At 44.8% G+C, this 14,609-nt stretch overlaps 1 protein-coding gene across 1 annotated transcript in view; it reads left to right on the forward strand.

The window, feature by feature from the left end:
• The window catches only part of plcb2 (phospholipase C, beta 2), a gene marked incomplete at both ends in the record, with an annotated part of 31,397 nt that extends 30,474 nt beyond the window's left edge, over nt 1–923 (forward strand). Inside the window, one exon of the mRNA XM_083632962.1 lies at nt 753–923. Within this exon, the coding sequence (XP_083489088.1) occupies nt 753–923 (171 nt within the window). The remainder of the gene's footprint in view (nt 1–752) is intronic.
• Nucleotides 924–14,609: the final 13,686 nt, after the last annotated feature.

A 14,609-nucleotide genomic window follows, 5' to 3' on the forward strand; every position in this document is an offset into this window, starting at 1 on the left:
AGCCTATAAGTACAGAATTGGTCCCCTGCTTCAGAATACAGCCCGCGACCCCGTAGTTATGCTGTAAGTACAGTGTAGTACCCCGTAGTTATACTATAAGTACAGATCTTGTTACCCTCTAGTTATACTATAAGTACAGATCTTGTTATCCTCTAGTTAAAGTCTAAATTCACTCCTTGTACCCCGTAGTTATACTATAACTACACTCCTTCAACCCCGTAGTTATACTATAAGTACAGATCTTGTTACCCTCTAGTTAAAGTTTAAATTCACTCCTTGTACCCCATAGTTATACAATAACTACACTCCTTGTACCCCGTAGTTATACTATAACTACATGCTTATTTGCGGGCTGTATTCTAAAGCGTTACCGCATTTTTTATCGATTTCCTTTAAACCCAAAGTACATCGTTTTCAGCGTATACTGCAAATCAAAGTGTAGACAAGCAGCTGCATCATACCAATGGTTCTGTAGCCGAGAAATACAGTTTTTGTTATTGAGGGGAATTTAAATGATGACATGGTTAGAGATAAGGGCACAAATGATGCTAGCTAATCTTTACTCTCATTTAACATTACCGAGTTTGAGCATTGACTCATTTTCCCTCATTAGGCACTTGTCCCAGTACAGGAAAAACGTTTCTATATTTGTGCTGCAGCTATAAATATCCACTGGAACTCAGTTCATGCCATTTGACCTCGAGCTAGTTATTGTGATTAGCAAAACCTTTTTTCCCCCTTTTGACCTGTAGCTCAATCAGGAGGCCCTGAAGGAGCACGAACAGAAAACCAGGTCTCTGCTGGGGGAGGTAAGGGAGGCCGTGAACACCTGTGTGGGAGCCCACTTCCCTGACATGGTGGACCAGGCTGGCGACAAGAAGGTGGATGGAGTGGGCTTCTATGGCGATGTCTTCCTGGGGTAGACCTGAAAGTCTACTGCAATGTATGGATCCACTTTTATATCCATATGTGCCTTCTACTGTGACTCTACTGCTCCCTCGACCCCCAGTCCACTCCTTTCTTTTGGTTTTTCCAATTCTGCCTTCCTCTCTCCACCTCCTCCGTACTCTACTGCTTAGCATATATGGTATGTTAGAATATTATTCCATTAGTCTTGTGACTGATAGCACATAGATAGAGGTCACGTGGAGGCTGGGTTTACCCAGGCTAGACTTTAGGGGGTCTTTAAGTTTGAAGGCATAATGATGATGTTGGGTAGACCAGAAGTTGATTTGGAGAGATTTCACACTCTCTTTTGCAGCTTGAAAAGGGCTATACAACATGAAATATGTTCCAGATGAGTCCCTCTCACCAAAAACCTTTTGTTTGTTCTCTTTTCTCTTAGTAATACGTTCTGCAGTGAGATTAAATGTAGCAAGAGAATATAGAGGCAAAAACAGCTTATCAGAGTCTGCAGGCTGACTCAAGATAATGACACAATCTGTCACACTTCAATACAATGTGATTCTGCTGGTGCAGCCAGAGTGTTCTGGCGTTCACTGAGATTCAAGTGTCTTTTAATTGCTGAGAAAGTTTCAGAGAGAGAAGAAAAGGTACATTTGCTCTGTAACTATAGGCCATGGTGCTGCCATCGCTTCTGTTAAACACAATATGATTTAGGCAAAGCTATTTAAAACTCTAATAAACATACACAAACTACTAGTAGGCTACATGAACCTTTCATTTGTAGTCAGAATTTCAACTTAAAATAGCCTATGTGATTTGCACTTGTGATGAAAAGCTCTCAATAAAATTTAAATTAGCTTAGATTGTTTGTGCATGTGTGAGTGTGTGTCTGTGTGTGTGCATTCATTGAACTTCTGCACATTGTGCTCACATCTGTATTATTGTTTGCACACGTGTCCAGACATTACGGGGATGCGGAAACGTCCACGGCACCTGCAGCAGGTGCAAATTAGAGCCGTGCCAAATCATCTGCGCCCCGAAAAAGCCAGCGCAAACGGGATTTGGGCGGTCTTAAGCACCAGAATTATTCACAGGTGTGGCCAGGCAATGCCTGGGCGTTACATCAGTAAAACCAATCAGACTCCCATCTCGCAATCGCTGTTTGCGCGAGGCATGCAATATGCCGAGGACAGAGAGAGATGGAGAGAGCTTGTTGACAGATCGTCTGTGGTGCCAACGACCCTCCGGGTTATGGGATAGGTGAAGGTGAAACGAGCGCAAACGCTAAATTACCGATTTTGCGAAGATAGGGCCCTCAAGCCTCTATAAAGCCAGATCTCTAAACAGGCACACTAAAAAGACCTCTGGAGCAGATGTTCAAACTGATAAGTTCAATGTGTATTTCAAGACAATACCCCTGTACATAGAAATTCAGAAAATAATGTGAAATGAGATGAGACGAGAGCGAGTAAAATGTTCATGCTGTGGTTTGAAATACAGTTTTTGCACGTGTTTTAGACCAGGGGGTTCTCAACTGGTGGGCCGGGATACAAACGTGGGTCGCGGGGCCGTTTTGAGTGGGTCACGAAGAAAAAAAATCCAAATATACCCAAATGTTGTTGTCTTGACTTGTTTTAGTGAAAGAATTCAGATTGTTGAAACATGATGAGCATCACCACTTTAACTTGTTTAAACAATATAGGCCTGTAATGCAAGATAAGTCTGCCTTTTTATTATTTGTTTGGGTTTTTAGCCCCAGTTGCAATTTTGTTGCACTTTTTTTATTTCATGTTTTTAACAGTGCATGAACGCACTGTGTATTACTGCACTATTTTTGTGAAATCAATTTGAGTGGTATAAAAGAAAATCTGAAATTTGAAAAATGTAGGTCCTGAAGCTCGAGCAGATGAGAAGCACTGCTTTAGGCAGTAAACAAGGGACACACATGAGAAAAGTGTTGCATGTTTCACCATCATGAAGTGCCTCTTCAACCTCCAACAAGAGCTTGCAAATGTAGTTGCAGGCTGATTTGTACACAACCTCCAATCAATGGCATGATTAAAATGAAAGCACACAAATTGGACCTTAATTGTAAATGGAAATGTTCGAAGTAAGCAGTCATCAGTTAAATCAGCCGTGGCAGGAAAGTCAATCCCAACAATCTCAAAAACAGCTTTGTTACTAACACATAAGAGTGGCTGCTGAAAGATTTGTTACAGATACTATTGTGGTTGTGGCATTCTAGTTTCACACATCTCCCGGCCGGGCCTTTTCCTCATGGGAGCTAGTTGATCCTGCACCCTTCTCCTGGAGCTGAAGCCTCATTCTGGAGGACACAGTTCAGCTGGCCTCGTTGTAACTAAATTAGCACGGGGTAAAATGGTCTATTTTTGGCAAGATACGCACAAAAATAAGGATATAATGTGTATATATAGAGTGAAGATTTGCACTTCCTTCTTCCTGTGGGCCCAGAGGTGGAGGGTTATGATCTGTGGGTAGGCCATAGCTGAATCAAATTGTGAGTCATATGTAGTCATGGATGAAAATAAAGATTAGATAGATTAGTTGCGTGGACCTTTTCACCAAAATGGGCAGAATACGATTTCGAGCTGTGAAATAAGTTCATCAAGAGTCTCCTGACTCAAAGGCAATTTTATTCAGGTGCCAAGGTTTATACAGCTACTGTATTTGTTGAATTTGCAGACAAGTATTAACCATACATAATAAATCCCTTCAAAATCATGTTGATGGTGACACGATCAGCAACGATGATTCCAAGAAGCTCATCTCCCTGTAGTGTCTCTCTTATCTATGGAACAGATACTGAGGGTCTGTGAGAGGTGTCTGCTTCTCAGAAACAAATCACAGTCTCCTCCACGTGCTGAGCAAATGGTGGCTGCATTGACACACACACACACACACACACACAGTCACACACAAGCCAGTCTCAGACAACACTCCGTGGCTACTTGAATTCTAATGGTCTCATGTTTGCCAGACAGCTTCTTGTTCTTGGGCCGGCATACAGTAGCCTACATCCCATCCGGTGCTAGTTGCCTGTTGCCTAGTGATACCTCCATGATGGCCCCAGCCTCTCCTGGCCATCTGTCTCACCTTGAGCTGAGACGAGAAAGGCACAAGGGTTTACAAGACAAAGCCCTCACGCTGACTATGCTATAATATACATGTACAGTAGGCCTAACAGACAAAGCCCTCACGCTGACTGTGCTATAATATACATGTACTGTAGGCCTAACAGACAAAGCCCTCACGCTGACTATGCTATAATATACATGTACAGTAGGCCTAACAGACAAAGCCCTCACGCTGACTATGCTATAATATACATGTACAGTAGGCCTAACAGACAAAGCCCTCACACTGACTGTGCTATAATGTACATGTAGGCCCTCATGCTGACTGTGCTATAATGTACATGTAGGCCCTCACGCTGACTGTGCTATAATGTACATGTAGGCCCTCACGCTGACTGTGCTATAATGTACATGTAGGCCCTCAGGCTGACGTGCTATAATGTACATGTAGGCCCTCAGGCTGACTGTGCTATAATGTACATGTAGACCCTCATGCTGACTGTGCTATAATGTACATGTAGACCCTCATGCTGACTGTGCTATAATGTACATGTAGACCCTCATGCTGACTGTGCTATAATGTACATGTAGACCCTCATGCTGACTGTGCTATAATGTACATGTAGACCCTCATGCTGACTGTGCTATAATGTACATGTAGGCCCTCAGGCTGACTGTGCTATAATGTACATGTAGGCCTACAAAGGCTAGGCTGCTAGGCTGCTGTGAAGTGCGAGGTTTCAATGTGGCAGGTCAGCACAGACGACTTGCAGTGGTGGGAAGCTCAAGACAGGAAGTGACATGCAACATGAAAAGAAATGTGTAATAGTTCCTGATTTGCTGAGCTCACATCACTGACATCAAAGAGAGCACTCAAAGAGCTGCTTTGATTGTTGGAAAAGAATAAATCACTATCAGTCACAGGACAATTTCGAACCGGGGTCACAATTTCTTCGATTGGCAGAGCTGCTGTCAGGTAAGATCAAAGAGAAAAACAATTAATCAAACTCAATTCAGATACATATTCAACGGAGTGAAAATGAGGCCTAGCCTACAGTGTGCTCAGAGAAGAGAGCAGAACTCTCAGAAGCGCTCCATCATTAGCACAGCATGGAAATACTGCAAAGCCTTCAAAAGTCAGTAAAGAAATGTCAGTGCCATTAGCCAAGCAAGCTTTCCATTCTCCAGCCCGCCCAGTACACTCGCTTTTTTCCCCTCTCTGTTCTTCTTCTGTTTGAAGTTGTGCTATGTGCTGCCTTGATAATGCCTCTATTTAAAAAAAAAAAAAAAAAAAAAAAAGCACATGTCAATCCCAACTACTAATTTCTTCACCTCCAAAGTATTTCTGCCCCGGCCATGAGACAGGAGCGGTGGAGACTGACGGGAAAGGTGGGTGTGAAAGAGCTTGTGAGCCAGACTCATGACTAGTACATAGTATTTAAGTCGGTGAGTCACCAAGTGCCTCTTTTCAAAGTCATACTCCTCCAACATTCATTCTGTTGTGTACAGGAAAGCATATGGAGGCAGTTGGAAGGTGGACGCTGCACAGTGTGAGGAGGAGTGGAGCGTGTGTGTGTGTGTGTGTGTGGGGGGGGGGGGGGTGGATAACCTTGGGAAGTTCATCCATAGAGCTCAGTGAGTAACAGCTCTGTGTCTTGGAGCTGAGACATGACTTTTCTTCTGTCTTCTGTCATTGTTTCTATGTGTTGCGTGTGTTGTTCCACATGTGCAAGGCAAGTTAAAGGCAGCTCGCATTATCACTGGACAAAAACCTCAGATATAGTTATAGAATTTCTTCGCCATGTGACTACCTTCCCAACGTCCTTGGCAATGTAGATGCCTAATGATGCAATCCACTGCGGAACTGCACAGTTCTCTGAAGATCATCATAAGGTGCACAGCTTGAGGAAGACACAGCAATCGATTGAGAGGAGATACAGACGCAATTGAGGCTCCACTCAGGATGTCATGTGAGATGAAAGCTGGCATGTGTTATTGTCTTACAGCCACCTGATGCTTTATTGTTTCCTGCACTGACCAAGCCAAAAGCTGCCGTTTGCTACAGGTTCCTTTGTGGATGTGACGGTGTGGCACACCATTAGTCCAGGTGCTGCTGAGTGTTACCCATCTCCAGACAATGTGGCCATCACACAAATACATTTGTTATCCATTTGTCCAATTTACTGAGCTGTCAGAGGCAAGCGGGCCTGCAAGGCCACAAATAGGGCCTGTCAGAGAGATGGAGAGGGAACGCTCCGGCCCTCTATCTCTTCCACATCACTGCAGGAAAGGGATTTCCATCAGACCTGATACGGAGGGGTACAGGTGGCTCATGGTTCAGAGCTGATGCTCGGCGTGGTTAAATATATTGTCGTAACAGATTTCAGTCCTCTTGTTCAACAGACAACCACCGACGACTTACTGGAACATCTCAGTTGTGCTGTGTTGTACATTCCCAGATGAATGTTGAGGAAGTCAGTGCATCTTTACTAAGGCCATGCCTAACGTGTTTGTGACACAGCCCTGCTACAGATGATATGACTCACTCATTTATATAAGCAAAACCATGGCAAGTTCCTTCATGTTCTGCAGTCGCCCTTCATCACTGTTTGCAATGAGATCGATCCCCGTCTAGTCTATTGTCATCTAGTCTCAATGCCAGACCCATGAGAGTTCTTACGATGATACACTACGACTACGTCACTGCATGCTGCAGATCTCTCTCTGGAGCGCAGCGATTCAACATAATATTTGAGTCTGGGGAGAGACTAATTGTCATCCAGCTGTCACGACTCACGATTCAGAGGAACACAGGGATGGAAGTCACGACTGAGCAGGAGGTGCTTTTGGGCGTCTTTTTCCCCGTTGTCCAAAACGCCTGTCAGATACCTAATATTAGAGCTCCCTAAATGTGAATGCTGATGGCCCAGCCTGGTGTTTACCATCTGGCTGCAGCAGGCCTGGTGTTTACCATCTGGCTGCAGCAGGCCTGGGCCAGGGTGATCATTGGTGAGAGCAGAGGCAGTGAGGGGTCCGCCACCAATAATATAGCAGCAGCCCCTGTGACTGACAGCTCCCGGGGTGCTGTCAGGGTGCTGGGCTGAAACCATGTAACTCTCTGTAATAGTCCCCTCTCATCCAGCTGAAAGCATGTAGCTCTCTGTGGTAGTCCCCTCTAATCCATCTGAAACCCTGTAACTCTCTGTGGTAGTCCCCTCTCATCCAACTGAAACCCTGTAACTCTCTGTGGTAGTCCCTCATCCATCTGAAACCCTGTAACTCTCTGTGATAGTCCCCTCTCATCCATCTGAAACCCTGTAACTCTCTGTGATAGTCCCCTCTCATCCAGCTGAAACCCTGTAACTCTGTGATAGTCCCCTCTCATCCAGCTAAAACCCTGTAACTCTCTGTAATAGTCCCCCCTCGTCCAGCTGAAACCCTGTAACTCTCTGTGATAGTCCCCTCTCATCCAGCTGAAACCCTGTAACTCTCTGTTATAGTCCCCTCTCGTCCAGCTGAAACCCTGTAACTCTCTGTAATAGTCCCCTCTCGTCCAGCTGAAACCCTGTAACTCTCTGTAATAGTCCCCCCTCGTCCAGCTGAAACCCTGTAACTCTCTGTAATAGTCCCCCCTCGTCCAGCTGAAACCCTGTAACTCTCTGTGATAGTCCCCTCTCATCCAGCTGAAACCCTGTAACTCTGTGATAGTCCCCTCTCATCCAGCTAAAACCCTGTAACTCTCTGTAATAGTCCCCCCTCGTCCAGCTGAAACCCTGTAACTCTCTGTGATAGTCCCCTCTCATCCAGCTGAAACCCTGTAACTCTCTGTTATAGTCCCCTCTCGTCCAGCTGAAACCCTGTAACTCTCTGTAATAGTCCCCTCTCGTCCAGCTGAAACCCTGTAACTCTCTGTAATAGTCCCCCCTCGTCCAGCTGAAACCCTGTAACTCTCTGTAATAGTCCCCCCTCGTCCAGCTGAAACCCTGTAACTCTCTGTGATAGTCCCCTCTCATCCAGCTGAAACCCTGTAACTCTGTGATAGTCCCCTCTCATCCAGCTAAAACCCTGTAACTCTCTGTAATAGTCCCCCCTCGTCCAGCTGAAACCCTGTAACTCTCTGTGATAGTCCCCTCTCATCCAGCTGAAACCCTGTAACTCTCTGTTATAGTCCCCTCTCGTCCAGCTGAAACCCTGTAACTCTCTGTAATAGTCCCCTCTCGTCCAGCTGAAACCCTGTAACTCTCTGTAATAGTCCCCTCTCGTCCAGCTGAAACCCTGTAACTCTCTGTAATAGTCCCCTCTCATCGAGCTGAAACCCTGTAACTCTCTGTAATAGTCCCCTCTCATCCAGCTGGAACCCTGTAACTCTCTGTAATAGTCCCCTCTCGTCCAGCTGAAACCCTGTAACTCTCTGCGATAGTCCCCTCTCATCCAGCTGAAACCCTGTAACTCTCTGTAATAGTCCCCTCTCGTCCAGCTGAAACCCTGCAACTCTCTGTAATAGTCCACTCTCGTCCCACTTCAACCCTGTAACTCTCTGTAATAGTCCCCTCTCGTCCCGCTGCAACCCTGTAACTCTCTGTGATAGTCCCCTCTCATCCAGCTGCAACCCTGTAACTCTCTGTGATAGTCCCCTCTCATCCAGCTGCAACCCTGTAACTCTCTGTGATAGTCCCCTCTCATCCAGCTGAGACCCTGTAACTCTCTGTAATAGTCCCCTCTCGTCCAGCTGAAACCCTGTAACTCTCTGTAATAGTCCCCTCTCGTCCCGCTGCAACCCTGTAACTCTCTGTAATAGTCCCCTCTCGTCCCGCTGCAACCCTGTAACTCTCTGTGATAGTCCCCTCTCATCCAGCTGCAACCCTGTAACTCTCTGTGATAGTCCCCTCTCATCCAGCTGAGACCCTGTAACTCTCTGTGATAGTCCCCTCTCGTCCAGCTGAAACCCTGTAACTCTCTGCGATAGTCCCCTCTCATCCAGCTGAAACCCTGTAACTCTCTGCGATAGTCCCCTCTCATCCAGCTGAAACCCTGTAACTCTCTGTAATAGTCCCCTCTCATCCAGCTGAGACCCTGTAACTCTCTGTAATAGTCCCCTCTCGTCCAGCTGAAACCCTGTAACTCTCTGTAATAGTCCCCTCTCGTCCCGCTGCAACCCTGTAACTCTCTGTAATAGTCCCCTCTCGTCCCGCTGCAACCCTGTAACTCTCTGTGATAGTCCCCTCTCATCCAGCTGCAACCCTGTAACTCTCTGTGATAGTCCCCTCTCATCCAGCTGAGACCCTGTAACTCTCTGTGATAGTCCCCTCTCGTCCAGCTGAAACCCTGTAACTCTCTGCGATAGTCCCCTCTCATCCAGCTGAAACCCTGTAACTCTCTGCGATAGTCCCCTCTCATCCAGCTGAAACCCTGTAACTCTCTGTAATAGTCCCCTCTCGTCCAGCTGAAACCCTGTAACTCTCTGTAATAGTCCCCTCTCGTCCCGCTGCAACCCTGTAACTCTCTGTGATAGTCCCCTCTCATCCAGCTGCAACCCTGTAACTCTCTGTGATAGTCCCCTCTCGTCCAGCTGAAACCCTGTAACTCTCTGTGATAGTTTCCTCTCATCCAGATGAAACCCTGTAACTCTCTGTAATAGTCCCCTCTCATCCAGCTGATACCCTGTAACTCTCTGCAATAGTCCCCTCTCGTCCAGCTGAAACCCTGTAACTCTCTGTGATAGTCCCCTCTCATCCAGATGAAACCCTGTAACTCTCTGCAATAGTCCCCTCTCGTCCAGCTGAAACCCTGTAACTCTCTGTAATAGTCCGCTCTCGTCCAGCTGAAACCCTGTAACTCTCTGTGATAGTCCCCTCTCATCCAGATGAAACCCTGTAACTATCTGCAAGAGTCCCCTCTCGTCCAGCTGAGACCCTGTAACTCTCTGTGATAGTCCTCTCTCATCCAGATGAAACCCTGTAACTCTCTGCAATAGTCCCCTCTCGTCCAGCTGAAACCCTGTAACTCTCTGTGATAGTCCCCTCTCATCCAGCTGAAACCCTGTAACTCTCTGTGAATCACTGTGATAGTCCCCTCCCGTCCAGCTGAAACCCTGTAACTCTCTGTGATAGTCCCCTCTCGTCCAGCTGAGACCCTGTAACTCTCTGTGATAGTCTCCTCTCATCCAGATGAGACCCTGTAACTCTCTGTAATAGTCCCCTCTCATCCAGCTGAAACCCTGTAACTCTCTGTAATAGTCCCCTCTCATCCAGCTGAACCCCTGTAACTCTCTGTAATAGTCCCCTCTCATCCAGCTGAAACCCTGTAACTCTCTGTAATAGTCCCCTCTCATCCAGCTGAAACCCTGTAACTCTCTGTAATAGTCCCCTCTCATCCAGCTGAAACCCTGTAACTCTCTGTAATAGTCCCCTCTCATCCAGCTGAAACCCTGTAACTCTCTGTAATAGTCCCCTCTCATCCAGATGAAACCCTAACTCTCTGCAAGAGTCCCCTCTCATCCAGCTGAGACCCTGTAACTCTCTGTGATAGTCCCCTCTCATCCAGCTCTGCCTCGCTGTCTGGCCTCGGCTCTGTCAGGGAAATGCGACACATAAGCACATCGTCTTTTGCAGACTTTCATGCTTTGGAAATAATAAACGCGGAATAGGCAGCATGACTTTTTATGATCAAGGTTGGAAAGTTCAGTTAAAGAGATTCTGCGGTTGAACGTGACATCTGCTTTCTTTGGCAGGATACAGCTTTATGAATGATGAAACACATGCACCATGGTTACATGGTGACAGCAAGCCAGCTGCTGCCTCCTTCCAAGAATGGCAGGCGTGTGAAATCTCCATTGAACCCAAGGCTGTTGTGTCCTTGTATCAAAGGCTAATCGGAGGGACAGAGGGGAGGGCGAGACGCGCATGATTGTTCTTACTGAATATGGATGGATCAATCTAAGTGTTTTTGTGTTTTTGTCCGTGTAGGAGTTGTTATCCCCCATTCCTCATATTACAAAAACTGACCTTAGTTTATGTAACAGTGGAAAAAACTAAGCCAAAATGACCTGTGTGTATTGCGGTGATTTGATGTTTGGATGTAAGACGGAAACATTTGGAAGAAGACTGAGAGGAGGTCCATCATGAAGCTGACACATTCTGGGAAGGTGGCATCTTATCAGGTTATATAGATAATAGCTTGATTAGGTTACGGTGCTCCTCACTCTGCAGCCTCAGCTGCCACTATTTTTCCTCACAGGAGATTTGCCCTGATGGAAAATAAATGTCACCGGACGGACAGCTACATCCTGTTTTCCACAGTGCATGCTGGTCGACTCGACACACCAAACCAAATAGGCATTCTCAGGTGTGCTCCAATTAGCAGGGATAATATGAAGGAGTCCATGTAGGATCTGGGCATACATGACTTACTACTAACTTGACTATACTTATTACTAGTTAGAAAGCATTGACAGTTACATAAATGGGCCTTTGTTGAATCTAATCTTAAATGGTCTCCTGCTTCTAACTTCTGATGTTAAACTAATTTAGTCCCAGGTGTTGGCCGCTAAGTGGAGTTAAGGGAGTTTAGCAGGGAGATTTGTTTCCATAAGTACCTTGAGAGAGCTGTTGATTTTGTAATGCTGAAAGTGTATTTCCCCCCAAGGACTAATCAAGTCATTTAGGGCTGCAGATAACACCTTAACTTTAGATGGGCCTTAATTTCTAATCAGGCATTGGAAGTAGCTCCTGCTTGCGCCAGGCCCAGCAATGAATGGGAGATCAGGCATTTACCATAACATCTCTGCTTTTTTGCATACATCTGCCCAATTAGCGAGCCTCATGGTACCAACTAATTCAGATTCTGAATTTCATCTATATTTCATTCGTTTCTATTCAGTTCTCTTTTTGAATGGGTGGTGTGGTATGCCATATACAGATATTAATCACAACTTCTGTTGGGCATTTGGAGAAAAGCTAATTGGAGACTGTTTTGATGCTCATACTTTAATCACTTTTGTAGCAATGAATGCATGCACTGCAATTATATGGATGATTCATTCAAGCATGCATGCTACAAATTCAGGGCAATGCAAACAAGTTCTCCATCCAACCATTACATTTTATTATTCTGTTTGCCTTTTACTAAAAATAGATAGAAAGGCATGTCCAGGCACCCTGTCCATGGGAACTATTTCTGAACTGGTTAGAGTCTATTAATACAAAACGGTTACTTTAAGGCACTAAAAGCGTGCACAAAAATGTCAGCACACACAAATTATCAGTAGTCGCCAGTGGTGTTGGCGACAACAACAACACAATAACTCAATCACATCCTGTGAGGGTGCAGTCCAAGCTGCTCAACTCTATTTCTGGATGAGCCATGGTCTGAAAGAGCCGCCAAGGGCTCCAAGCACTCCACTGGAATACCTGATAAGAAGTCTCACAAGTTTTCCCAAGCTCTACTTCCATTTGATCAGTTTTCTCCTAGAGGTGCATGGCCTCCTCTTTATTATGTATTTAGCCCTCATGTGGTACTACTGTATGCCTACCTACTTCTGCTGATGTGCAGACTTTTATGGAGTCATTGGTTTGTGACTATAATTGTGCCGAGATGACTTCATGATTCCATCAGTGTACTGTACAGTGGGACAAATTGATCTAATCAGCTTTGGCCCTCTGGGTGAAGCTTTCTTATCTTCTGTATGTTTAACAAAAATGATCAGAATCCAAATAACCTGATTAAGGAATTATTACCATTGAAGGAGACAGAGGCAGGGAGACGTCACCAACACAGCCTCATTGGTATGGAAAGCATGCATGGCGGTAATTAGTGCAAGAGGTGAACTGAGTTGAGGCCGTGGGCAACAGCTAGAGATATATCACCTGTCTGAGGAAATCCCTTCCCTGACAGAGCAACCAAGACTGGTTCCAAGGAAATCCAACTAAGAGCAAAGTTAATCCTCAAATCAACTTGAGACTTTTATTTCTGGTTGATTCAGATGCTTGTCGACCACAGTGAGTTTGAGAAGTCAGGGGACTATGATGCAGCAGTATTGCTTAAACATGTATGATTCCTCCACAAAAGGAGCACATCTACTCCCCACATCTCCCATCTCCTCATCTACTCCCCAATGATGCTGTGAACTTCTTCAAACTCAGACTTGGAGTTAAATGGGCCTTCTGAATGGTCCACCCCAAACCAGCATAAGAAAACAGAACAGGCTATATTACAAACCAGATTGACTGCATTTGCAGTTTTGCTTTTGAACCATAAACACTGTATTTAGGCCTATGTACTTTATTTTCCCTTTAACTCACAAGCCAGCTTCTATTAATACTTAATTTGGATATTGTTTGGATTTGAGTTAGCCTACTGCTCCCATTGGTATACAGTAGGAAGGTAGAGCATAAATCCTAAGGAAATAGTAACACCATATACACACCATGGCATTGTGAAGATAAATATATAGCGTTGCTCTGGCATTATAAGAATTTAAGCTTGCTGAGATGTTGCAAGTATATGTATGACCTTGGAAATTTCTTACATGGAGATAATAGCTGCCATCTACTGTCGTGAATTTCTTCCCTGTTTGGGTGTGAATGGCCCTCGCTATAGGCCCCGCCCCCGCTGAGGGTCTGATGAAATGCACAGTATGTTTCTCTCACCTCCGCTATTTGGACTGGTTTTGGTCCTGCTGAGATTTATATTAACAATTAAAATCAAATTAAATCCAGGACTTGTGGAGAGGATACAGGCAAGCTGTACGTCCTTGTCACTTACATGAGGCTTGACAAGAGATGCAAGTAACAAAGCTTGGTGCAGCCTTAAATACATAGTCAAATGGCCTTTGACTATGTATTTTTTATTATTATTATCAAAACTTGCAATAATTCAAAATAATCCTTGACATAAGGCCTCACTCAACAGTCTGTTGAGGGGAGGGGAGAGAAGTAAAGAAAAAAAAGAGTGAAAAGTGAAAGTTGTATGCACATTGCACACACACACAATCCATTCAAATCCTTGTCCTACAAGGTCAGACATCCACACACTCAAGTCTAATGCGATTGGAATCCATCTCTCTGTAAAAGTCTGCCTTCAAGTTGCGCTGCCAGTCATACGCAATGTGTGTCTTGTTTCTTGCTGTGTGTGCATTGAGTTACTGTAAAGTCGGTATTCAAGAAGAGTATACTAATATTTGGTTATTATTGTACGCATCTTTAGGTATTCCTCCTAACACAAATAATAAGTGTAAGAGGACATCATGGGTGAATGTACCTATTGACTGTAAAGTGCTTTGGATAAAAGCGCTATATAAATGCAGGCCATTTACCATTTACCAGGCTATTTACATCAATTTCCATAAGCCCTTCAGAATTACCCCTCAGGAATAAATACAGTCTTTTGAAATGAAATCAATTGAATTGAATTGAATAATTTGACAATTTCCTATATTTTGCCAACGTATTTAATATTTGTGTGACCCCCCCAATCATCCCACACTTCCTCTAACACAATGATGCCTTAATGAACAATGTACAAATGAATGAATGAATGAATGAATGAATGAGTATAGTAAATGCAGTGACAAAACAAAACCATCCCTGTGCTTACATTGTGCAAGTTGGC

Source organism: Poromitra crassiceps (genome assembly GCF_964638095.1).
Source record: "Poromitra crassiceps genome assembly, chromosome: 3".
NCBI classification, from domain to species: domain Eukaryota; kingdom Metazoa; phylum Chordata; class Actinopteri; order Beryciformes; family Melamphaidae; genus Poromitra; species Poromitra crassiceps.